Below are 23,857 nucleotides of genomic sequence, written 5' to 3' on the forward strand. Positions count from 1 at the left end.
TTGTCTTAAAAAGTTGTCTTCTCTATACAAGAATTGTTAGAACTCCGCTTTATCTATCATTTTTCCAGTGACATTTACCATTACTATTCCTAAAATTTTTTACTAATATTTTTTTTTCCAAAATAATGCCTAAACATTTACCCATCAGTTTCGAGAAAAATTTTTCAAAAAGATATAATAAATATAATAATATAATGTTAAATAAATATAAATTTATTATCTACTACAATAATCAAGGACCTGACGACCTGACTTCCATGCGGTTCAGATGATCGATAATTATGGTGTTCTACTATTATCCTCGAGGCCCTCATTAATTAAGATTTTTCTCAGCGCTATATTGGCAGTCCTCGATACTACCTCGCCGGCGGTAACCTCGTCGGTATTTATTTACACATCGAGCGACGCTCGGCAGGGTATGTGTTTTGAATAAACAGCGGTTTTTTAAGGTTCAAGGAAATTATTACTTTTGTTGTAATAATTCATTACGTCGTGTATGTGCGAAAGTATTGTGAGGAGGTGTAACGATGTCCATTCATATCCTTAAACTCTTTTTTATTTATACTTGGACGACACGATTACGTTTTCTATTTCAAACATCCAGACATGTTTACATTATTGTTTTTTAATTCAAAATTAATTTATCTCTCATCCATGGATTCTCTCTTTCCTCTGTAAAATTTTGCAAATTTAACATATATTCTTTTCTCGGTGGGGAAAAAAAAAACAGGCCGAACACAGAGCACAAGTAGTCTCGCAGCGTGCTATGCTGATCAGTTATTTCTATTCTTGCTGCGATGGAAGATGCAGGCGCCACAGTTTTCTACGACGACGAGGACGACTGTCTGGACTACGATTGCTTGCACAACAGTGTCGAATACGATTACGATTATGCTGACTTGGAGAAGGAATCTCTACGTGAATTGTACCAGTATTGTCTCAGTCCTAGTCTCCATGATACAGGACATTACATATTGCCTTTGTTGGGCAGCACAATTTTATTTAGACTGTTTGTTCACACCGGTAAGATCCTTTTCATTTGTTATATTTATATTTAAGATGTTAATATGAATTGTATTTCTACTTTCTACCAGATTGTTCCTGTAGCAAATAATATGTGTTGTCTTATGTTCCAGAATACATATCGCACAAAGTGTTTCATATACTGTCAGTCATTATAGGTTTATATATTATCCAGCATTACGTGCAGGAGTCCTTAATAGTATTGATAGTATTCGTTCTATTTTCCTACGGTGTTTTACACGTGCCAAAAAGATGGCACAGAGGCGCAGGGATCTTTTTACCATCCCTTTTGATAATTGCATATTGGTATGTTTCATACATGATATTGCAGAGCAATTTGTGTTTGTACTTTAGCAGATAAGGAATACTTGAATTTATTTTTCACAGTGAATTTTCGATGGAGCCAGTGATATGGCATAAGATACGAAGTGTGATTATGACCATGGTAATGAAAGCGATTAGCATTGCCATTGATACCAGCGATTCGAACAACTTGCCAGACGTTTACAGCTTCATGGGTTACATGTTCTGCGGTGTGACTTGTTTATTCGGACCGTGGGTGTCGTTTAAAGATTACCTGTCGCTGCGTTGCTCCAACAACCATCAGGTATTTCGTAAATAAGCATATCTCATATTTATTACTATATAAAAATATGCCTACTAATAAGAAACGAGTCTTTCTAAAATAATTTCTAAGTTTAAAGTAGCGATTTAATAATAAAATTCCGTTACAGATAAAATGGTCGATAATATGCGGTATGGGGTTTGCCTTCCTTTCCTTCGTTTTTCTGAGCATTTCAAATTGTTGGACGCAATGGATATTTGTTGATAACTCTTGGAAGTTAGTATGTAGAATTTAAAAGAGTTTCTCATGAATATTCGATCATTTTTATTTTATATGAAAAAAAAAATGGTCTTTTCACATTTCAGGTGGTTAATGGCGTACAGAGACGCATTGTCCTTCAGAACATCCCACTACTTCGTTTCGTACTTAGCTTCGGCACTGTTAGTCTTGGGAGGATTTCCTCTTTCGTCATCGACGATAGTTAAGCCCTTGTATATCGAGTTTCCACGCTCGCTTGTTCAGGTTGTCATTTATTGGAACATTCCGATGCATTACTGGTTGAAAACATGTAAGTACGAAAGTAATTCAATTAAGTATAAAATCTTAATTCAAAAGAGAATTTTTTATAATGACGAAAAATCCTGCGATGAAAGAACATTGAAGGATAGAAATGGAATTTAAACCAATTTCTGTGTTTTATTTTTTGCAGATATCTTCCGTCCTAGTATCAAAAATTTGGGAAAGTTCGGCGCGGTGACCGTCACGTATCTGACAAGCTCTCTTTTGCACGGGTTGAACTTTCAATTGGCGGCGGTGTTACTTAGTCTAGGATTTTATACCTATGTGGAATTTCAGCTCAGGACGATACTCGCCGACACCTTCGACGCTTGCATCGCGTCCAAACAGTGCTCCAAACAAAAATGCGCGCACAAATACAACTCTTATAACTGCTGGTTGGTGTTTGTGACAAACTTGATGTTTTCGGGATTGGCGATGTTCCATTTAGCTTACTTAGGTCTCATGTTTGATATATCGGATCTACAAGAAACCGGATACAGTTATAGCCACACGATCAACAAGTGGGCTGAACTTGGATTTGCTAGTCACTGGGTAGCATTAGCTACGTTTTGCATCTACATTTTAATAAAGTAACGAATTATTTTTTTAAGTTTTAAAGTAACGTATTATTTTTTAAGTTTTAAAGTACCGTATTATTTTTTTCAAGTTTTTTTTATTTTTCCGAAGACTATTCAATTACTTTTTTTTATGAAAATAAAGTGGTCTATAAATCAGCAGCAGCTCTTTTCATAAACATTCCCGCATTCCCTGCACTATTAAAGGAGCGTGAATGACATTAATATATAATTTTGTGTTATCTCTGGTATTCAAAGAAGATAAATAAAATACATATTCTTTATTGAGTATATAACACAATATAAAGTTCACTGTGTGATCTATACATACTTTATAATTTTTTATATACGTAGCACATTTAGTAGTTTGTAATTATAAAAAAAGTTTACAAAGAGTAAGTATACAATGTTAAATAATACTCTCTTTCGATATCTCGCATCCTAATCTAATGTTACAATAAGTGTCACTTTTGTAATGAATAGAGACATCTTTGTATTTTTAAGTTATCTTTTTCCCTTACTAATCCATTGTGATTAGTAATGTTGCATTTGTAATGTTACTATGCAACACAGTGATCATTATAAATCGGCTACTGTATAATTCTATAATTTTTATATACACTTTCAGATTTATTTTGATAACAATGATTGTATTCTTTAAGAAATAATGGTCTCGTTACAACGTAACATTACAATTGAACGTTACACAATGAAGAAATGCTATACATAATTCACAATTCTTAATAGACATCCAAATTTCGCAGATTTGCCATAATTTTTTATAAATTTACACGGTGTGCATTTATTCGAAAATAAATAATTGCTCTCTACAAATTTTTTGCAACCTAATGGCGAATAGACTTTATTCTTCTAAACATCACATTTTAATAACAATGCGTTCTTAAACACTATAATTAGCAAAAAGTTATGACTTCTATATTCATTGTATAAATGAATACACAGCTAATCTATATATAATCTACTGTATAAACTACATACATATGTGTAAAAGCATTTGTATGTGTGTGTTTTAATCAAGAGCCCTGCACTAAAAACTACTATTGACATGTCTATAATTTTTAATTCTACATATCAACTTCATAAAAAATAATAAATCTTATTGTAATTATCTTAGATATAGCGTGACAACGTCTATAAACAACAATTATAGTTACTCTTACGACTGCCGTCTATATTATCTATTGATATTCAAAATTGACAAATTCTTTTTTGTTGCCTAGGACAGATTCTGGCGATATAACTTAAAATTTTGTTATATCTTGAAACATATTTTTTCTGTTTTTAACTTTTAAACTGACACGAAAAGAATTTTTTTTTTGATTACCTAAGGTAGTTAGAAATACAAAATTAGAAAGAAATATTACATTAAAAAATTAATACTTTTAATTAGTTTTGTTGCAAACAGAGAAAGCTAAAAAGCAAAGTTTAAGCTGTGGGATTTAAGAGATCTTCTATTGCTTATTAAGTTTTAATAAATTATTGCGAACATCTCTGTACACATTCAATGATATATGATCCATTAAAGCAATACATTTATATGCAGATGTACAGTATATGAAAAACAGAAGTGTTTGTATTGTAACATGATTATAAAACAAGTTATAATTGTTAAATAAATTTTATTTTAATGTATAACATAAGCAAGTGGTCCGGTAGTGTCACACGCCAAGTGTACGCGTAGCAAGACACAGACTGTATGTCTATACGCGAACCGTCGAGTATAGAGATATATAAATCACATCAAGGTACGATATATAAAAGATATATAAAAATAAAATTCTAAATTTTGCAATCTAATTAATTGTCATAACAATTTGTATTAATCGGATGTAAAACTCTATACCAAACATCATTCTACCATAAACTTCCGTTGTTTAAGTTTCATTTTTTCATGTAATTCTTTATATCTTGTCGTGTACACCTTGATGTGATTTTCATTAAAATAAAATTATTCAGCAATTATAAATATAGTTTTATTATAAATCTTTTCACTGTATGTAAAAACTTTTGTTCTTTCTACTATAAATGAAAATACTGCGCTGCAAAAATGGAGCTTTCTCAAACGTTTACACGTTTTGTTACATGATCGCAGAGTGCAATTCTCGAGACTGTTAAAGTAACTTAATATATACAGAAAAGCTTAGGTACTCGTAAGAGTAACAGCTTAATTTTAATCTTGTACTTAAAGGTATTCCAAATATTTCATAATCAACTTATACTGTTATATACAATTTACAGGGTGCTCTACATCAGGACATCCAATATCACGTCATCTTATCTTCAGGCCAATTTGAATCATATGATGAAACGTCATCGAGGATATTATTTGATTTCTTTGATGTAAAATGTAAAAAATGTTATTAAAATTTTCTTTTCTTTTCTTTTCAGTGCACAAAAATTCTCAGTATATATAATAATTATAATTTGTATTATTATAGTTTCATCACATTTTTGATATGTTTTTCGCTGAAGCAATTGCGTGAAAATGTCTATTTAAATTACGTAATTAAATTGTATTCACGATATGTTTACAAAAAGACCTGAAGATAAATAATATATTTCTTACATATTAAAATTCTGTCTTTAATAAAATGTTGCTAAAATTACCGTTATCAATGTATACAAAAAAGAGAAAAACATAATACGAAGTCGCATAGCGTATTTATAAAATCTACATTTAATTGGTTTCGACTAAAAATAAAAGATGTATGTATATATAAATTACCAGGTTTTTCAACAGATCTATAATTTAATGAATATACTTAGCGGGAAATATACTAAATAACATCGCGCTGGCAAAATAAGTTGCATCAATCGTATATAAACTGCACATATAATATATACATTGGTACTGCAACACTTGATCTAATGCGTTTGTCCAAATTCAAAGCAACAAAAGTAAAATTTCAACAAGTGCCATAATTACAGTGTTTCGAGCTCTTTAACATTTGCTTTAAACCGACCGAGTTACAGCACAATGCTTTTCTAACATACTACATTATCTATGTCACGATAATGGTAAACAAATTTTATTTCTTGTTAACTATCCAATTTCGGTCCGCAATAATTTTTTCATAACAATAAAAATCTGTATATATAATATAAATGTATATAAAAACTTCTATATTTTAATACAACGAAAGGTGTAATAAATGTTAATTTTGAGGCCATAGGCGAGGAATTTATCATTACACTCCTTCCTTGATCGTGCAATAAAGTTGATCCTTTTAGATTTTTAACAGTAACAAGAACTGTACATTAATTATAGTTATAACGGAAGAGGGAAATAATACATCTTATTTCATTAAAATGATAAAAATAATCATTAAATGTTTCTATAGTTTTTAACATTTTCATAAAGTTAAATAAAACAAAGGAGTGTACTTTTAAACTTCGTTATCGTAAAATATATGCTCAACTAAGTTCCAAAAAGAACACATGAGCATTAAATTAACATTTTGGCAACAATGATTGAAAAAATTATTGAAAACAGAAATTATATGTATAGTTGAAGTGATTTTTGAAAATATATATCTACAAGTGTGCTTATTCTGACCAGCAGAAAGTTAGAGTGGAAAGATGACATTAACAGAAATCTGATTTCCCTTTATTTTCTTTTTTTTTTTTTGCAGACATTCAACGCATCGCAATACTTTGATATATGGAAGAACAATTAAAAGCCTACAGTAAGCTATATATTAAATATCACTGCAACAAATTCATATCCCATGATGCAGATATGACAAAACCATATTAATCAATAATGCAGTGTTGATGATTTTGTCGAGATATAGTTTGATCTTCGTTGATTTGATATAAAAGCCTGGGCAAAACTTGCTCGAGTTGAAGGATTGAAGATCAGAGTGAGGTGCTTTTTACTGAATGATGGGGTTTAAGCGATGAGATCTTCGGCGCTGGTGAGATGCTCCAGTTACCTGACAGTCCTCCCCAACGCCACTGGGAATATCGGTTAGTCATCTGATAAATGCACTTTTATAACTTTTTGTTGTGCGCGCACTGCAAGTCACAGAAATAAATGGGGTCGGTTCGTTAGCCACCTCTGGTGCTACTTTTTATCGCATAAGCACTAAATGCAACATCATTACGAGGCCTGGACTATATATGTATATAATATAAACTTCAACTTATATGTGACACGTCTCTGAACTGATATTTGCCCAGGCCTATATAAGATTTGTAGTATGTAATACATGCTAACCAAAATAGAAACAAAACTTAAAAGAGTCATGCCACATGCGATATGGATCAATTAATCGAAATCAATGACACAGAACAATTCTACAATTGTAATACACAATTTGGTGTTTTAAATAACTTCCCTCTTTGAAAATTAATAAAAGAGTAAAACAGTTTAAAACTTATATACAAGAGATGAATACAGAACCTTGTAAATTTATATAGAGAAATGTTGTAAAGTATTTTGAAGATACTCGTAAATGTGACTGTTAACAGATGTAAATCTATAAAGCCTCATAAATTTTATCTCTAATACTTATGGCGATAAGTGATGAGAAATATAAAAGATGAAAATATAAGTGGACAAGTCGTGTATGGAAAATATTGCACGATAATAACGAAGCAAAGCTAAAAAATCAGAAGCAATCAGCGGGGCAGAGGAGAGAGAATATTGTAAAGTTTTTTTTTTACTGATACATCAAACAAGCAAGGACGAAAGAACTGCACAATCGTAAATTGAGGTCCAAATTCGAGAAACAGAGACAGTTATTGACTTACTGCCTGAGCGAATAGCGAGTAACTCGGTCTGCCGACCTGAGGATCATATTCATGCGTTGTTGCGGTTGCGGTACTGAATGATTGGCAGACGAGTTTGTAGCGTGGGCCTGTGGAGCCATGCAGGAGGTACGTTTCGCCCTTCTCACTGGTTTTGATACGGTTAAAGATGTAACGGGATTGGTGGTAGTTGTATTGTTGTTGATGTTATGGCTCTGTGTTGCCGGTTTAGACCTAATACGGCAGGAAGATGGATCACAGCTACTGTTGACCAACCAACTGTTTCTACAATATCCAGTTAAGATAAAGAGACCCTATTTCTTTTGGATACACATGCAATATAACAATATAACTTGTTTTATATTGATCTTATATATTAAAAGCATGTGTTAATAGGTGTATAAGCGCAGCTTAGAAGGAAATAAGAATATAATTGGATAGTATCATGGAAGAGAGAGGAAGAAGAAAGACAGGATATGGAAAAATACTTCGAAGAAAAATAATAAACAAAGTAACGTATAGGTAGATAAGTAGGTAAATAAATAATTGTTTAACCTTTTCACGACTGTCGTTGCGGTGGATCGTGATAATAGCCTTTTGGTGGGATCTCTTTCTTTATTTCCCACTAGAGTAGTAATAGCTCCTTTTTGACTTCTGGTTTGTAACAGGGATCCCAAATACGGGCTATAACATGATACGCATATTAATCCCAATCTCAAAAAGGCAAGAAGCTACTGTGAATGTACACTTACTGCGCAACGGTAGATGTCCCTGTGCTTGCATTAAGAGAAGTTTGAGTTGTCGATATCCCTCTTCTTCTGGCCTTGATTCTGCACAATTTATCACCCTGAGTCAGCGTGCTGTACCTCGTGGCGCTAGCCCCAGCCACTGGTCCAGGATCGTCTAATTTTATTTCATCCACGCGATGCATTATCCCCGATACATTATCCTCCATCAAAGTCTTTACGTCCCCTTGGAAAGAAGCTGCTCTAGGTCTACCAGCTATCGAATATATCCCGTATTCGTGTACCGGATTTCCATTTTCAGGTTGCAACGGTTCTTTCAGCAGCGATCGGAGATATGCCTCCTTTCTAAAAGACACAGAGATTTGTCAGTATTTCTTTTTATGAACAATGTAACATTTTCAAGCGATTAGATACATCGTAATCAGAACATAAAAAACCGATACACGTATATGTACCTACCTCTCCAGCCATTGTTGCTGATGCCCAATTACAGAACCTGGCCTACATATCCTTATCCAGGCGATCGTTTCGTGAGCCGTCAAATGGTAATGCTTCATAATGTAGCAACCTATGAGAGAACCCGTTCTCCCGAGGCCTGCTTTACAATGCACGGCGACCGCGCCACTCGCGTTTTCCGCTATTTTGAGAAACTGATGCATTATCGCATCCGTCGGTGTCGAGCCGTCCATAAAAAATAGATCTTTATGAATAAAACCGGCATCGGTGAAGCTCGACGCATCGTAGACCTTCTTATTAAGCCGTATAATTGTTGTTACGTTATTACGGCGGAAATACGTAAAATACCATTCTGGTCCGTGAAGTGGGTAACCTGTGAAAAAAGTACATAACACTTGATGCATTATCCAATATAATTATACAACGATAAGACGATTTAAGCGATAGAGATAAAAAATTAAATGCCCAGACAGATTTTTACTATGTATATTCCTTAAATAAGTGTCCTTTTACTCTTCTCTCATCTATTGCCACACGTTTATCTTCAAATTTCGCTCATACTCGCACGTATTTCTTTGCTTTTGCGCTTGTAAACACTCATTCCATGGATTTTCTTGCTCATCCGATTCTCTGTCACTATTGCATTCTTTTTCATGCACACAACCCTTTACGCGTCACGAATACAATTAAGGTGGAAGATACGCACCATCTTCCATTTTAGATCTCGCGTGTGGACCACAAAAAGCAATGAACTTCCCAGGAACTATCCAATTTAAATCCCCATTCTCAACTCTTTCAAAGTGTTCGTACTCTTTAACACAGAAATCTTCGAAATTAAAGAAACCAAGTCGATGGCACTTGTATATAGCACTTAGACAGTCTCTCAACGATATTTGATAGCAGGGTGGTCCAACGGAGGCATCGCGAAACATGATGAACGAGGGACTATTTGGACTTTTGGTCAAACACTCGTAAGCTTCTTGCGCTGTACGCTTGCAATATAATATCTGAAAATGTAAAGTGGATTTTTATGAGTTAATAAATAATTTTCTACATAAAATTTATATATGACTTATAAAATGACTGACAAAATTGTAAGAGAAAGAAAAAGCTCCATTACCGCGTAACTTCCCATAAGAAATGCAGCATTGACTCTTTTCTCCGCGTCCAGCGTCGTATAATGCACGAGTTTCTTTTTGCTGAGCGCGATGCCCTTTAACTTCTTGTTAACCTTTTGGCAGTATCTGTACAGCACGGCCAGATTTAAAGGGCCAAAGTCGGAGTAAAAATTCTCATATACCAGCTCGTTGTCAATACTGAAGTAGTGGGTGTTTGGAGTACTTTTTGGTTTCATTGCTGTTCTGAATGTCACAAAGTACAATCGATCTGGAAGAAGAAACAAATTTATTCCTCACATTCTGTAGAAAATCTTTCTCTTTCATACAAAACTTTAAACTTTCCCTTTTTTCGGCAAATTTTATACCGCATTAAAAAATGATTTTAAAGCTTTCAGATGTAGATATTACAATTCTGATTACAAGACCACGTTGACAGTAATGAATATTGTTTTCAAGGGAAACATCCAAGGTACCTCAACATCTTGAAACTTGAAAGTATTAGAAATTCGCACGTCATTTATTTCAATTGAAAGAGCGTTTTTTCCGTCGGACACCTCGCAGATGGCCCGATTGTAACGAGACGAAAATGTTACAAGACATCCCTCACGAAACATTACAACCGGGTTGGCGGGGAGGGGGCGGGAGGGACGACGTGTTTCCCCGCGGTCATCGAAAATATATTCCGCTCCAGAAACGGATTACCTTTTATGAATTCGGCCGCGCACACCAAAACCTCGTTCGCGTCCTCCATCGTGCTCCAGTTGCGGGTGTACGGCGCAGTAGCAGATGCCGATCAGGTGGATCTGTCATCAGCGCGACGTTAATGCAAATAGGAGCGTTCAATTAGCGGCGATATAGCGCGGGCGCGCAGTAAACACGCGGGGCGACGTCGGAGTGTGGGCGGGTAACTAGGCGAAGTCCGCCCGCGGCGGATGCTAATCGGCGCGACGGCGGCCTGCCTACGCGCGCAAAAATCCGAGCCGAGCCGCGGATGATTACGTCAGGCGTGCATCGCCGCCGTCGTCGTTTCTCGTCGTCATCGTTGTCCGGTTTGGCCGCTCGACGCGGCGGGACTCCCGTCAGTCCCGACACTCCCGACTCCCGTCCCGTTCCGGCGTCCTGTGACTACCCACGGTCGTACGTCAAAGCGCGGTTGCCTCCGTCACCGGAGAAACAGGGTGGGACGGTCCTCGACTGTCGTCTCGTGTACTCACGTACGTACTTCGCCGCGAGACCGTTACGGAATTCAAACTCGAGGGGGAGCGGAACCGGATTCGGTGATGGCCGATGAATGGTATCGCTAGTATCGCGAGTCTCGTCTGCTTCTCTTCACTACTCCGTTTTCTCCGCCGCCGCCGCCGCCGCCGCCGTCGCCGCCGCCGACGACGCGGCGGCTCTGCGGCGAGGGGACGATTCGCCTTCGTATTTTATTTCAGATTTATTGTATCAATTTCAAGATAGAATCAATGTAAATTATTATAATTAATTAAATGATATTGATTGATCACTTTGAACTGTATTTTTGCATTCCTACAAAAATAAAAAATAGTTTCAAACTAAATTTAGATTATAATAATTGCATTTGAATTTTGATATATTTATTAACTGTGCACACAGTAACATTTAGTGACACATAAAAAATGCATGTTATTAATATAGAAATTTATGCTGTTATTTATGCTGATCTCTATACGAGCAGTTGTCTAGCTTATAGTTGCAACACACAATTATGCATAAGTAATGTTTATTTTCTTTGGCGGCCGAAGAACACCGAATAAAACAGCTAGTCAAATTTTTGTCCAGAATGTAGCGCCATGACCTTAAGTGCAGCATTAGTTCCGTCATATTTAAAATCGTCTTTAAGTTTCAAGATGTTGTAGTGGTGAAACAGCCCTTAATTGCAATTATGTCTTCAGATGAGAGCCTTCGTATAATCTGAAATATAAGATTGGACTAATACAGTTCTAAGTTGTAGAAACTAATTTACAATACAAAAAATAGTATAGGAGTGACATATATTATATTAAAACAATTTTAAATAAAGGAACATATTCTTCCAGAACATTTTACACATATTTTCTTTATTGCTTGACTTATAAATGATTTTTCCTTGTTAACCCAGTTCTGCAGTGTTGTTGCACACGGTAATGGCATTTTTTTTTTACATTTCTTAAATACCTATAAGTTTCTAAACTTATTGATCGTAACGAAATGATTGATAATATCTTCAAATGACCATTTTACACGACTCTTTGTCCGCGACATTAACATATTGTAATCTGGTTAGGTGTAAATATCTTACGTCGATGGCTATTATTTCCGCTTCTTTATGTTTATTTTTCGTCATATGTTTAATTTTTGCTTGCAACTGTAAAATCCATTTTTGAAGATTTTTATTTTTTTTGAAAAGTTTTTGGTTCAGTTCTTTTGACTTTCTTAATTGCTTTGATAACGTTTTGACATCAACATAATTTGTATTATCGTTGATCCCTTGCTTTCTGTAAAATACTTTTCATAACAATGTATACTAACAACTTAAATATGATCGTGATTGGAATCTATTGAATAATAATTTTAAAGAAACATTTAGCTACACACCCCTGTTGTGCTTCACTTTGCTCTTCCATATTTTGTGTAGCTACTTTATCTATATTTTTTGTAACTTTCTTTTTCGTATCTTGTAAAATATCACTTTCCATATTCTTTCCAGCTTCTTCCATATTTTGTGCAACATCTGTTTCCATTCTTGTTACAGTTTCTTCTTGCGATAAACGCTGTTTTTGTTGTGCATATTGTACAAATTCTGTGCATGTAGATACAATAGATGACTTTTCTCTGAAAGAATATTGTGAAGTATTAATTTCATTTGTACATTTGTATATATATTTTACATGGTTCTTTGCAAAATAATAGAAAACTTATTTCGTTCAATTTGACCTAATTTACCTGTACACGAGTGACCTGACACTTAAATTCAAACACAGTATAATATATACAGCTATATACATAACAATCTAGAAAATACTTACGGTACTTTAATTTTTTCGTTATCTTTCTTGCTCTGCGACATTCGGGGTCTTCTTTGTATATTTTCTAGATTTAACAATTTTGTTGGAATAGATCCCTTTTTTAATCTTAAAATTTCTTTGACTGATTGATAATTTGATTGTGGTTTTGTCTTCACAAGCTCGAAACAGTTTTTTTCAAAATGGATACTGCATATTTTTGCTATAAATATATTAAATCATGATTGTGACGTATGTAAACACATGTAAGTAACAATGACATTGGGTTGAGTTGGAAGTTAAAACACTAACTTACCATCATTTTTTAAATTTTAACTTACCGTATTTAATATTTCTATTACTTTTTTTAATTTGGCAGGCTTTAAGCCATCGCTGACGAACAGTTGTTTCTTTTGGAATCGCATAAAACTTAATGTTTTTCGACACTGTATAATACTGACTAGTACACGTTTTAATACAGCAGCTCATAATGATGGCACGGCTTCTTCGTGAACAAAATACAATTAAACAATATGTAATATCTAATAAAAATCTAATAAATTTTATATGTTTGGCATATGTTTATTTGTTTTATAATATTTTACGATCGCGAGAGATATTTTTTCGAACCTGTTACGACCAGCTAAGAAACACGTGCAACGGCTAACACAAACTGACACAAACTGTCCTGTCACATTATGCGAGGAGCCACATGTTGCTTTTTGTATTTTGGACAAATCATGTATACAATCATCACATATACAAATTTCTGATTGGTCAAAGGAAAAGACAACTGCATATTTTTGAAAATGCTACACCAGTTTTTCTCTTCAACGTGAAAAGAAAAAGAGAAAAGGTGAACCGTGCAAGAAATTCAGCTAAAAAGGCTTTCAGGATACAAACGGTCTTGTAAAAGAAACTTTCAAATGCCTATAATTCAGAAACTAATCTAACTAATCATAAACAGTTAATGAAATTTGAAACTAATTTTATCAGAGATACAAGAACTACGACCATGTCGCAAATTTAAATTAAATCTCGCGGGTTTCTTTATCGCACGGCGCACGCCTGACCGAACGCGTTCCAAAATTCATTGGCCGCGTTCAGCAGACACAACTGTTGAGTGTCGTCTTATCAACACTCTGCGTTGATTGGTTGGTTCTAAAAGTAAGAGCCAATCACGTTCGACTGCTACTGAGCGGTTTGGTCTGCTGAACGCGACCATTGAAAAGAGGACTTTTTGGCCGCGAGCTCGTCGATGTGACGTCACAGGTGACGTCACAACTCAAAACGTCAGTCGTTTCGTGACTTTCATGTAAGATAGGTTAGTGTTTTGGATGCGCGCGGAAACGTAGGTTATCTTCCGCCCTAGTGTTAATAATTATTTTACTCGAAAGGGTTGTTTGGGATTGTTAATTCGGACACAGGTTAGTAGATTCACGATCTTTAATTAATCCCGTCTGAGACGCATTTAACAATATTTTGACGAGATTCCGTTCGAGAGTATGACACCCGCAAATGTTAAATCGTATTTACTTTTATTTCGATACACGGTATTCCCTTCATATATTGACGTTGATTTTTATGTGATTATTCGCAGAAATTCCGGGCGAGATGGATGACGAAATGGACGTCGATGTTTCGAGAGCGGGCACAGCTTCGAACTCTTTCGTGTTCTCCAAGCCGAGTGCCGTGTCGGATCTTCCAAGGATTGTTAGTTTCGGCGTAGGATCAGATCATGTCTTCGACACTCATTTCAATAAGAAGAATGTATTTACTTTCGCCGCGCCCACGATAGTGTCCCGACACGATCAGAGTCGCGCCGGTCTATGGGCCAGTAAACCCGACAAACAATATAAACCTAGAATCGCTAGGAACACGTACAAGCCCACAGTCAACGTGTTCGCTAATGCTCTCAAGGACACGGGGGCGTTTGAACAGCTGAAGAAGAATTCCAGGTCGCGCGTTACCAAAGTCAACGTGAACAACTCGATAACGTGCTCCGACGTGCCCAAAGCCCTTCTGACTAAAACAGCAGCGAAGGAATACTTTACGAGATATGGAAATATCGTGAAGATAACTATTCGTCCGAAGAAGCACGTAATCACGGTGGTTTACACGACGAAGGTAGAGGCGAGCTCCGCGTATTACGGCAGTGGCGAGCACAAGGGTGAGAAGTTTCACGTAGAATGGACAAAGCTGGAGTCAGCGGCAAAGACGACGACCAAGAAGAAGGATTTGCAGCGAAACATAGTGGCGAATCTACTTAAAGCGTCCGACGACGAGATTAAATCAGAATTAGAAGCCATGGCGACCGTGGAGTATAATTTGCATCCTGCCAAAGGGAGCGAGCTACCCGACGTGGGCGCGTTGCTTCCGTTAAAGACCAAACCGTCGGGAGGGAAAGCGGCACTGCCGCATGAGAAAGCTGCGGCGAAGTTGGAAAAAGCCGCTGCGAAAGTCGAAAAGCACGATACCGAGAATCAGATATCTAAAGTCTTGCCCAACACAACCATGGAAGAGCTGCAGAACATAATACATCAAGCTGCTCTCACGGCCGAAGAAAAGTACAAGGTGTTGGAGGCTAGAGACCGTCTCATGAGACTGAAGCGAGTTAAGCCAGCCTCGCTCGCGATGGCTAAGATGACCAACGGCACTTGCCCCGATATGTGCCCGGAGAAGGAACGTCTGATGCGCGAGTCGCAGAGGCAGGTCGCGCCGTACGAGCAGCTGGAGGGGAACGAGTACAGGATAAATCACGCGACTGCCGTGAAGCAATATTCGAGATCTTCCGCGGATCAGGAGGAGCCGATGCCCCATGAACTGAGGCCGGTGAGATCCTTGAAGATGACCATGAGCTACCTGCTTCACGAGTTAGTGGATCTCTGCGAGCAGGAAGGAACGAACCTAGCCGAATGGTATCATTTCCTCTGGGACAGGACTAGAGGAATCAGGAAGGACATTACGCACCAGGAGCTATGTTGCGAGGAGAGCGTCGAGCTGATCGAGCAGTGCGCCAGATTTCACATAGTATGCTCGGAGAGGCTCTGCGCGGAGGACGCGTCCGTGTTCGACAAGAAGATCAACTCGGAGAACTTGACCAAGTGTCTGCAGACTTTGAAGTACATGTATCACGACTTGAGGGTGAAAGGTATCACTTGCGAAAACGAGCCCGAATTCAGGGCGTACGTTGTACTGCTGAATTTGAACAACGGTAACTTTCTGTACGACTTACAGCAGTTGCCGAAGACCGTGCAAAATTCGCCGGAGGTCCAGTTTGCGATCAAGGTATATTTCTCGTTGGAGTCGAATAACTATTACAAATTTTTCAAGCTCGTTCGAGAGACGACTTACTTGAACGCCTGCATCCTCTTAAGGTACTTCAACCAAGTCAGACTGCGAGCTCTTTCGATAATGATAAAGGCATACTGCAGGAGTACCTCGACTACTTTCCCGTTGTACGAGTTTATAGACATCCTTGGTTTCGAGGACGAAAACGAAGCTGTATATTTCTGCGTGCAAGCGGGATTGAACCTGTCGAATGACGAAATGCATATTCTCTTGAATCGTCAGAGCTTCAGCATGCCATCTAGTATCCAGCAGGGTAGGGCTTGCAATTTAATAGAGTCCAAGAGAGTCGTCTTAAATTTTAGCATCGGACAATGCATCGCCGGTAAAAGAATGCCAGAGAAGACTTATAAGAATCACAAGCCGCACAACAGTTTCGACGCGCACGGCTATCTGATGCCGCAGTCCTTCAACGCCGCCGATCAAAATTCCGATGCCTCTTCCGCGGGACGTCACGATCCGTACGAATTCGTGGAGAAGGAGACGAGGAGGGTACCGAAGCTGACATCTATCCGGGATCAGAGACCCGTCAGGGACCTTCGTTCTGCGCAGATTCGAAAGCAGCCGGCAAACGACGAGGCGGACGCATTTAAACGGGCGTCGGTTTCCGACTCGGTCACCTCGGGCATCTCTAAAACAGATACACTCGTCGAGCACAAGCCGAAGGAATCGAAGGCTCAAGCTGGCGCATCGGCAAAAGTAACTTCCGAGAAACAGTCCGACAACCGAGGTGCGACCAGCGCGCAACGCGGAGACGCTGCTGCAACTGATGAGAAACAACAATCAGTGATGTTTGGTAGCGGCAGTACTCTCGGTGATAATCAATTTGCCGGAAATCCTTCCGTGTTCTCCAAACCGGAAACGTCACGTAATGCAGAACCGGTCCCACCATTCGCGATGGCCATAAACAAGAGCATCTTCTCCGGCGCGGAGCTGGGAAATATGTTTACGAGGAACGTCGCGCCTTCTTCCTCCATGATATTCGTTAACAAACATTTTCTCGCCCAACAATCGTTTACAGATAAGACGACGAAGGCGCGAGGTGTCTTCCATAAGAAGGAACAAAATACTCAGGAGGAAGCGATGTCGGAGGCCGAGAGAGCTAAGCTGGAGAAGCTGAAGCACGAGAGGAGAATGCAACAGGTCGAGGAGCAGTCGGAAGAGATTTACAACAGCTTGCACGCGGAGGTCACGCACGAGCTCTGCTCGGCCATCGCGAGACAGGAGATCGACAGGCTGGAGATGTACGACACGCTGAGCAGGAGAATCCTCTCGGACATGATCGGCGAAGTGACTCACGAGATGTGCGACGCAACGTTGACTGCGGAGATCGAGCGGGAACGGAAGTTACAGGCGATGTTGCTGCGAATTAAGAACCAAGTGATCGTTAAATACATAAACCTCTGGAGGCGGTACGTGTCGAGGAAGAAGCGGCAGAGAGCGGCGTTGGAAGACACGCCGGTTTGGCTGCAGAAGCACTCCGTGGAGGAAACCGCGCGGATGCTGTACACCAAGGGCCAGGAGGTCGTGATACGGAATATGCGCAAACGGCGAAGCGAACCGGAGGACGTCGCGCCCGGCACGGCGGAGACTCTCGCGCCGATCGAGGTCATCGCGTACGCCGGGATCAAGGAGAACGCACGATCGTTGGATACCGATCCCCTGCCCAACGTGTACTGGAAACTCGTCATCTCCTGGCCGGACTTGGCTAACAAACCGGTCTTGTGGTATCACAAGAAGGTGATGAACGAATACTTGTATCCCAACGATTTTACGATGAATCCCATGGTGAAGCTCTACCGGCCAAATCCCTATGAGACTCTGCACGTTTGCGTAAGGCACTTCGAGGGTCTGATCAGCGAGCACCACTTGGTCGGCACTGATGCTCTTCTGTTCATCGCCGACGCCTCGGAGAACTACAAGTCTGTCGCGAAACGTTTAACGAGGACAATATTGTCGCGGCATAAACTGATGCCAATGCCCCTGGCCTTTATCGTCCTGGGTAACGGGGACCTGGAAAATCAGAACGACAGTATCGTCTCGGACTTGGAATCCCTCCTGGAATCTGGCTACGTATCTGAATACACGATCATGTATGAGGAGAATCTGTCCGCGAAAATTATCTTGAATTTGACGCAAAGCGCAGTTTTATGGTTGACGATGAACAAATCACCACCGAATCCACTGGAAATGGATTACCTGTGTAATGTATACGACATTTGTTTGTCCGAAGAGTTGTGGTTGAGGTAAGATTCTTCCCCTCTACTTGTATATTTTTACCTGATTATATATTCCAACGATTATATATTCTAATATTATAATTTACAGGATACTGGGTGATTCTATGTTCAATAAACAATTGTCAAATGCGTTAACGGACCCCAACTTTGTAATCGATTTGCACAATGAGGCTGTAAATCACTTGATAGACATAATCTTAGATCCAGAATCCATGTTATACACGAATTTCGCGCCTGAGTTAAAGAAATTCCTTAAGAGCACCGACATCGTGCCATGCAGTTACGAATATTTCACCGAGTCGTGGAAACGAGACGAATACAGGGCAAAATTAGAGACCGCGATGAATGGTTTTGTGCTACCACCATGGAAGTAAGTGATGGAAGTCGATGTAATTGTTAGTTATATCAATATATCTGTATGTAACAAAACACAGCCGTAGCTGTACGTTTTTCAGCGCTTTGTTATTCACGTCGCTTATTTTCTCGTTTTTAGTGCACCATGGCCAATAACGGACATACAGGATCTACGACGGCACATTATGAATTATTGCAGGGAGGTGCTGTCCGACTCGAACTGTAATATCGTATTTTGCGATATATTGAGCAACCTGTTCCTCACCTCGGGCAGTTTGCAAATAACCAGCTTCGTACACATACTGCTACACGTGGTCAAGGAGAAGGTGCGTCTTCTGGACGAGGATCAAATGGTCATTTATAACAGAAATCACATCAAGCATTTCCGGACTTTACCGTGGTGGTTCAAGTCCAACGTACTGACAGAATTTATGGTACACGAATTAAACTCGGATGATAGCGTCACGTTAAACGAGCCGACGAGGAAACGAAGGAAGTTCGATAAATCGGAAAACGATTTGGATGATAGCGCGTTGGACGAGGAGTTCGGTTTACTAGCGGAGTTTTGCGAGAGCACCAAGGCTCGCGTCATGGAGGTGCACTCGGTGTCCATGGAAGTAGAAAACCGCTTGCAGGCGCAACAATTGGAGAACGCGTTGTTGGAAGACAGACTGAAGAATGCTTTGCTCGACGAGATGGACTTGACGGTGGAAGGCGTATAAGTTTTTCCTCTTTAACCGTATGATGATTTTAATAGTATCTTTTGTATTATCTTATAGTATATTTTGTATTATTTTATATTTTCACGTTTATATACAATACGTTATATACAACATGCATTGTATTTATATATTGACATGCGACGATTTACTTTGAAACAATTGTTTTCCAGTCAAATATATCTCAGTGTGTATAACATTTGAAATATATTTGTAAATAATTGAAAGGAATACTATTAAATCGCTGCTACGATCTTAAATGTTATTAAATTGTATGTTATAAGACCATAAAAAAAAATAGAGCTAGTCATTAATTTATTTTTCGTAACTTAATTGTCTCGTGTGTATATATATATACAATATGTAATTCATAGAATTGTATGATTTGGAAAATATATATTTTTAACAAAACCATCGCTTTTTTCCACGATCTTAAAGGTATTGTCACTTGATATTGTACATTCACAACACAGTTTAAATTCTCACAGAGAAGACAAAAAAAAAGAAACTTCTTCAGAAGAAAATAATGAATATTCTGGAAGAATCAATGTCATGAAAATATATTAAAATTATTTATTGAATTAGTCACACAAATTTTTTTCTGCTTCTCCTCTATTCGTATATCTTTCTTTGAAATCGTATTGCACATTCCTTTTCCGATTCCTCTCGATATGATAATTTTATTATATACGTTGAAAATGTATGCGCCTTCAAAGAGAGATATTTAATATAGGATATTTTATAACGAAAGATGTTAATAAATTCATTATCGATGAACTGAGATCAAATGATGCTATAATACAAGGTTTCGTGACATTATATACAGAATATAATACAAATTGACATAATATTTTGCTTTCTCGTAAAGAAATTTTGTATAACAATTTTATACATGTATAATCATATAAAATCTGAAAACCTGTTTTAAATTAATGTTACGATAACTCCTGTATTACTAAAATTGTTCATTTTTGCGCTACTCACAGAACACATTTACAGTTCCGGCCTCTTATATTTCATTGTTAGTCGATTATCGGATAGATCCAGGTAAAAGCAAACTATGCATTTTCACTTGGTGAAAATGTATTTTAAAATACTACGTATTTCCGCTATGCTTTTGATTTATTCCTAATTCGAGTCTCTATTTAGGAAATAAATATTACAACCGTAGCTTCTTATAGCACTTAAACAAACAGTGATATTACAATATCTGTTCTATTGACATCTGACATGTCTAAAGATTATGTACGTTATCGATGCATATCTGAAATTTGTCGAGTAAAAATAAAACGATTAAGTTGAACATAACATGTAAAAATATAACATACGACATTGTGATGCTCATGAGATATCACTCTGTTAAAACTATTATACGCGTAAGTTACAACACAAGGCCAATTCCTTTTAGTGACACGAGTGTCGTTCTGTCTTTGTTATTCATTGAATGCCAAGAAGGATAGGATGATGTTTGTGTCAACTTGTGTCACTAAAAAGGAATTGGCCCATAAATAGCATGCGAACATTTGCATAACGAAATTCATGCGCGTGTAACCGAATACGCAGACTATGGATATTCGCAAATATATCGCAACGTGTTTCTTGAAATATATCTTAAAATAAATACACAAAAGTCTGTTTCAAGAAGTTTAATTTTGAGGAATTCATATAAAAGATAGTTTTAAATAAATTATAAGATAAATTTGGTTGACTTTTAAGTGAAAATGAGAAAGAACAAACAAAGGGCTATTATTATATACCTTCGTTTCTTCAAGTCTTGACATCCGCGAGAATGATATTTTATCTTATTATAAAAAGTAATGATACACACACAGTGCGCTGTATGAAATAATAATTCAAGATCAAGTCACGGGAACCTAATTTTGTGACAAACACTTCGAAAATGATATGAATAAAGTTTGTACTTGAGGCGAATGTGACATGAATATCTTTGACAAACGAGTTATAGCTTCTCTTTTACTTGTGCTAAATATAATTTGAGAGTGATGAATTTTGAGGGCACAAGGATTTTGATACAATTATCAAATTTGTCAGTTAACAACAAGCTGCTGATACATGTATCGATAAAGTCTAACTTCATCAATCTTGGATTACCCTTGCAGATAATGGCTGCGTTCAACAGAGAAAACTGCTTCGCAACTGCTGTAAAATTTGTGAATCTGATCGGTGTATGCTTTTAATTTTGGCTGAAGCTAAGAGTATACACCATGTATGAATTCACGAATCTTAACAAAGATGTTGCAAAACAGATTTCTCTGCTGAATGCAGCCAATAAAAACAATCACATCTCCATTATGTTACGTTACAATATGACGCAGAGTTATATTGAACGTAGTTAATAAATAAAAATAAATAAAAGAAATAATTTTCTCCGCTTGTCTAAAAAGGTGTACCTTTAATTGCAAATCTGGATAAGATCTCATTGAGAAAAGTATCACCGGGTTAATGAACGGGAAGAGTAATCCAGAACGATGCGAATAATTTACAGATAAGGAAGCGAACCGACGAGCCAACAAGCGCCAACATACAAAATACCTAGAAACATATTTAATCTGGCTGTCTGTTTAGGCACATTTTGAATTCTATCCGGATTGCGGAATTCCTTCTCTATTTTAAAGGCGGTCGGTAGAGTGAAGACCACTGGCAGGAAAAACCAGATGGAATATCTGACCGTCATTACTATAAGAATTACGTACGGTGTAAACAGTAAAAAAGCATATAAAACGTGAGACGCGGTACGACCTATCAAGATAGCTAGCGTTACGATCCCGGCCTTCTTGTCGCTCTCCATGTCCCTCGTGTTATTGCTGTGCAAAATAGCCTCGGTATTTAAGGCGAGCGGTATCGCGTAATAAATTGTTCCTAATTCAACGTAACCGGTTTGCGCCATAAACGCAAATAAAACTGAGATTGGACCGAATATGACTAAGATAAGTACATCGCCCAGAGCGATATATTTAAATCCTATACCTCCTGTGTAGAGAAAGGAGGAGGACAAACCTCCGAAGTACACAAGAGCCAGATGCTCCATCTTCGCGGGAGAGATGATCGCCAGGAGGACAAATCCCAAGCAGCCTAGCGCGTACAGGGATTCCCCCAATCTAACTAAACTGTCTTTGGACAGTAACTCATCTACCAGTATTCTGTCGTCGCTTTTTCTGCTATCGACGCCCTTCACGTAGTCAAAGTAGGTGTTCACTACATTACCAGCGCCGTGTACGCAAAGTACTATGCATACAGTTAGGAGCAGCGATATCGTACTGAAACTCCCGACGTCTGATCGATACGCGAGCATCGATCCGAGAAACGTTGGCATCAGCGACGCGCTCAGCGACCACGGTCGGACTGCCAAGATGTACGACGACCAATTCATTAAAGTAGAATCCGAGGCCGACGTTGACGCCGGTGCCGCCGAGGATGAAGGGGAGGACGAGTGATGTACATTATTCCCCATCGAGCTGTCTTCTATCTGCTCAGTCAGATTCTGAACGCCGTTGGACATCATGTTTCGTATACGGTACTGAAAAAAGAAAATAGCGTTGGCTACTGCTTGGGGCTGGAGTCGACGGGTCGTCGAAAAACTGTCAAAAACCGAATCAAAATAACAAACTTCTCATAAATCCAGACATGTTGTTCAAGCGTCTTAACAATATATCATAACATTTTGACAATACATCCTTTGCGAGTGTAACTTTTAAGAATTCGCCCTCAGCGCGTTAATACGAAATAAAAAGAGAAAGGTGATTACCGCTCGATACTAATCGTTCGACGTCACGATATGACTGGATACCTGGATACTCAAGTATCCAGTGTCATCATACTTAACGGTACCCTAGTGCCACAACGCGTACGCATCGCGCCGCTCGTACATTTCCACGTGTAACTTCCTCAAGTCGGGCGATCAAGTGTCAAGAGAGAGAGAGATGCGAGGACGAGGGAACCGAAGGGTGTGTTGCGGAGATTTCGCGGGACGACAGACGGCGGTGTACCCTCTAAAAACAGAGGGCTGTCACCTTCGACGTGCGTTCCCGAGACGCGCGGCGAGAAGGAGCCAGAAAAAAACCTACCTGAGATTCCTTCGGAGACACAGACACGGGCGAAGTTAGGTTAGGACCAAGACGCTGTCCGTCGCAACTCGTATAACGTTTCGTTCTTCGCGCGCGTGCTGGAGCATCATATAATCGTTCGCCGCCACGTCGGTGCTCGCACGGACGGCATTGGGACGCGAGTGCGCGATGCTCCCCGGACACGACCCACGACCTCCTCTTTCCTCTCTCCTTTTTAATGTGCCCGTAAATGCATGTATGTACCTGTTGGGAACACGGCGAGTCTGTTCACTCTTCTGTTCGTCTTTAGCTA

At 38.4% G+C, this 23,857-nt stretch overlaps 4 protein-coding genes across 10 annotated transcripts; 2 read left to right on the top strand and 2 right to left on the bottom strand.

Annotated features, from left to right (window-relative positions):
- Positions 1-74: 74 nt before the first annotated feature.
- Por (Protein-serine O-palmitoleoyltransferase por) lies at positions 75-2,883 on the top strand. 2 transcript variants are annotated; one of them, XM_071770271.1, is made up of 7 exons: positions 75-416; positions 731-1,023; positions 1,137-1,329; positions 1,411-1,630; positions 1,758-1,864; positions 1,954-2,156; positions 2,298-2,883. In XM_071770271.1, the coding sequence occupies exons 2-7, from the start codon at positions 798-800 to the stop codon at positions 2,738-2,740; spliced, it is 1,392 nt and encodes a 463-aa protein (XP_071626372.1). In that variant the 5' UTR covers positions 75-416; positions 731-797; the 3' UTR covers positions 2,741-2,883. The 2 variants fall into 2 exon arrangements, with proteins under 2 accessions (XP_071626372.1, XP_071626373.1); XM_071770272.1 differs by lacking the exon at positions 75-416 and adding an exon at positions 477-494.
- A 104-nt stretch (positions 2,884-2,987) lies between these two features.
- Cdc14 (cell division cycle protein 14) lies at positions 2,988-11,363 on the bottom strand. 4 transcript variants are annotated; one of them, XM_071770266.1, is made up of 8 exons: positions 10,517-11,363; positions 9,817-10,082; positions 9,403-9,703; positions 8,700-9,069; positions 8,247-8,585; positions 8,050-8,178; positions 7,498-7,728; positions 2,988-6,699 (listed from the first exon to the last, which is right to left on the bottom strand). In XM_071770266.1, the coding sequence occupies exons 1-8, from the start codon at positions 10,563-10,565 to the stop codon at positions 6,618-6,620; spliced, it is 1,767 nt and encodes a 588-aa protein (XP_071626367.1). In that variant the 5' UTR covers positions 10,566-11,363; the 3' UTR covers positions 2,988-6,617. The 4 variants fall into 4 exon arrangements, with proteins under 4 accessions (XP_071626367.1, XP_071626365.1, XP_071626366.1 ...); XM_071770264.1 differs by having other exon boundaries at positions 7,498-7,779; positions 10,517-11,178; XM_071770265.1 differs by having other exon boundaries at positions 2,988-6,759; positions 7,498-7,779; positions 10,517-11,177.
- Positions 11,364-14,123: 2,760 nt separating this feature from the next.
- Xmas (RRM_XMAS2 and SAC3_GANP domain-containing protein xmas) lies at positions 14,124-19,897 on the top strand. The gene is made up of 4 exons (XM_071770258.1): positions 14,124-14,246; positions 14,420-18,413; positions 18,496-18,777; positions 18,901-19,897. The coding sequence occupies exons 2-4, from the start codon at positions 14,434-14,436 to the stop codon at positions 19,481-19,483; spliced, it is 4,845 nt and encodes a 1,614-aa protein (XP_071626359.1). The 5' UTR covers positions 14,124-14,246; positions 14,420-14,433; the 3' UTR covers positions 19,484-19,897.
- A 1,214-nt stretch (positions 19,898-21,111) lies between these two features.
- Heix (UbiA prenyltransferase domain-containing heix) lies at positions 21,112-23,857 on the bottom strand. Of its 3 annotated transcripts, XM_071770274.1 has the most exons (3): positions 23,566-23,707; positions 23,247-23,490; positions 21,112-23,018 (listed from the first exon to the last, which is right to left on the bottom strand). In XM_071770274.1, the coding sequence occupies exon 3, from the start codon at positions 23,001-23,003 to the stop codon at positions 21,981-21,983; it is 1,023 nt and encodes a 340-aa protein (XP_071626375.1). In that variant the 5' UTR covers positions 23,004-23,018; positions 23,247-23,490; positions 23,566-23,707; the 3' UTR covers positions 21,112-21,980. The 3 variants fall into 3 exon arrangements, with proteins under 3 accessions (XP_071626375.1, XP_071626376.1, XP_071626374.1); XM_071770275.1 differs by lacking the exons at positions 23,247-23,490; positions 23,566-23,707 and adding an exon at positions 23,809-23,857; XM_071770273.1 differs by lacking the exon at positions 23,247-23,490 and having other exon boundaries at positions 23,566-23,702.

The sequence above is a fragment of the Temnothorax longispinosus genome, chromosome 2, assembly GCF_030848805.1.
Source record: "Temnothorax longispinosus isolate EJ_2023e chromosome 2, Tlon_JGU_v1, whole genome shotgun sequence".
In the NCBI taxonomy this organism is placed as follows: Eukaryota; Metazoa; Arthropoda; class Insecta; order Hymenoptera; family Formicidae; genus Temnothorax; species Temnothorax longispinosus.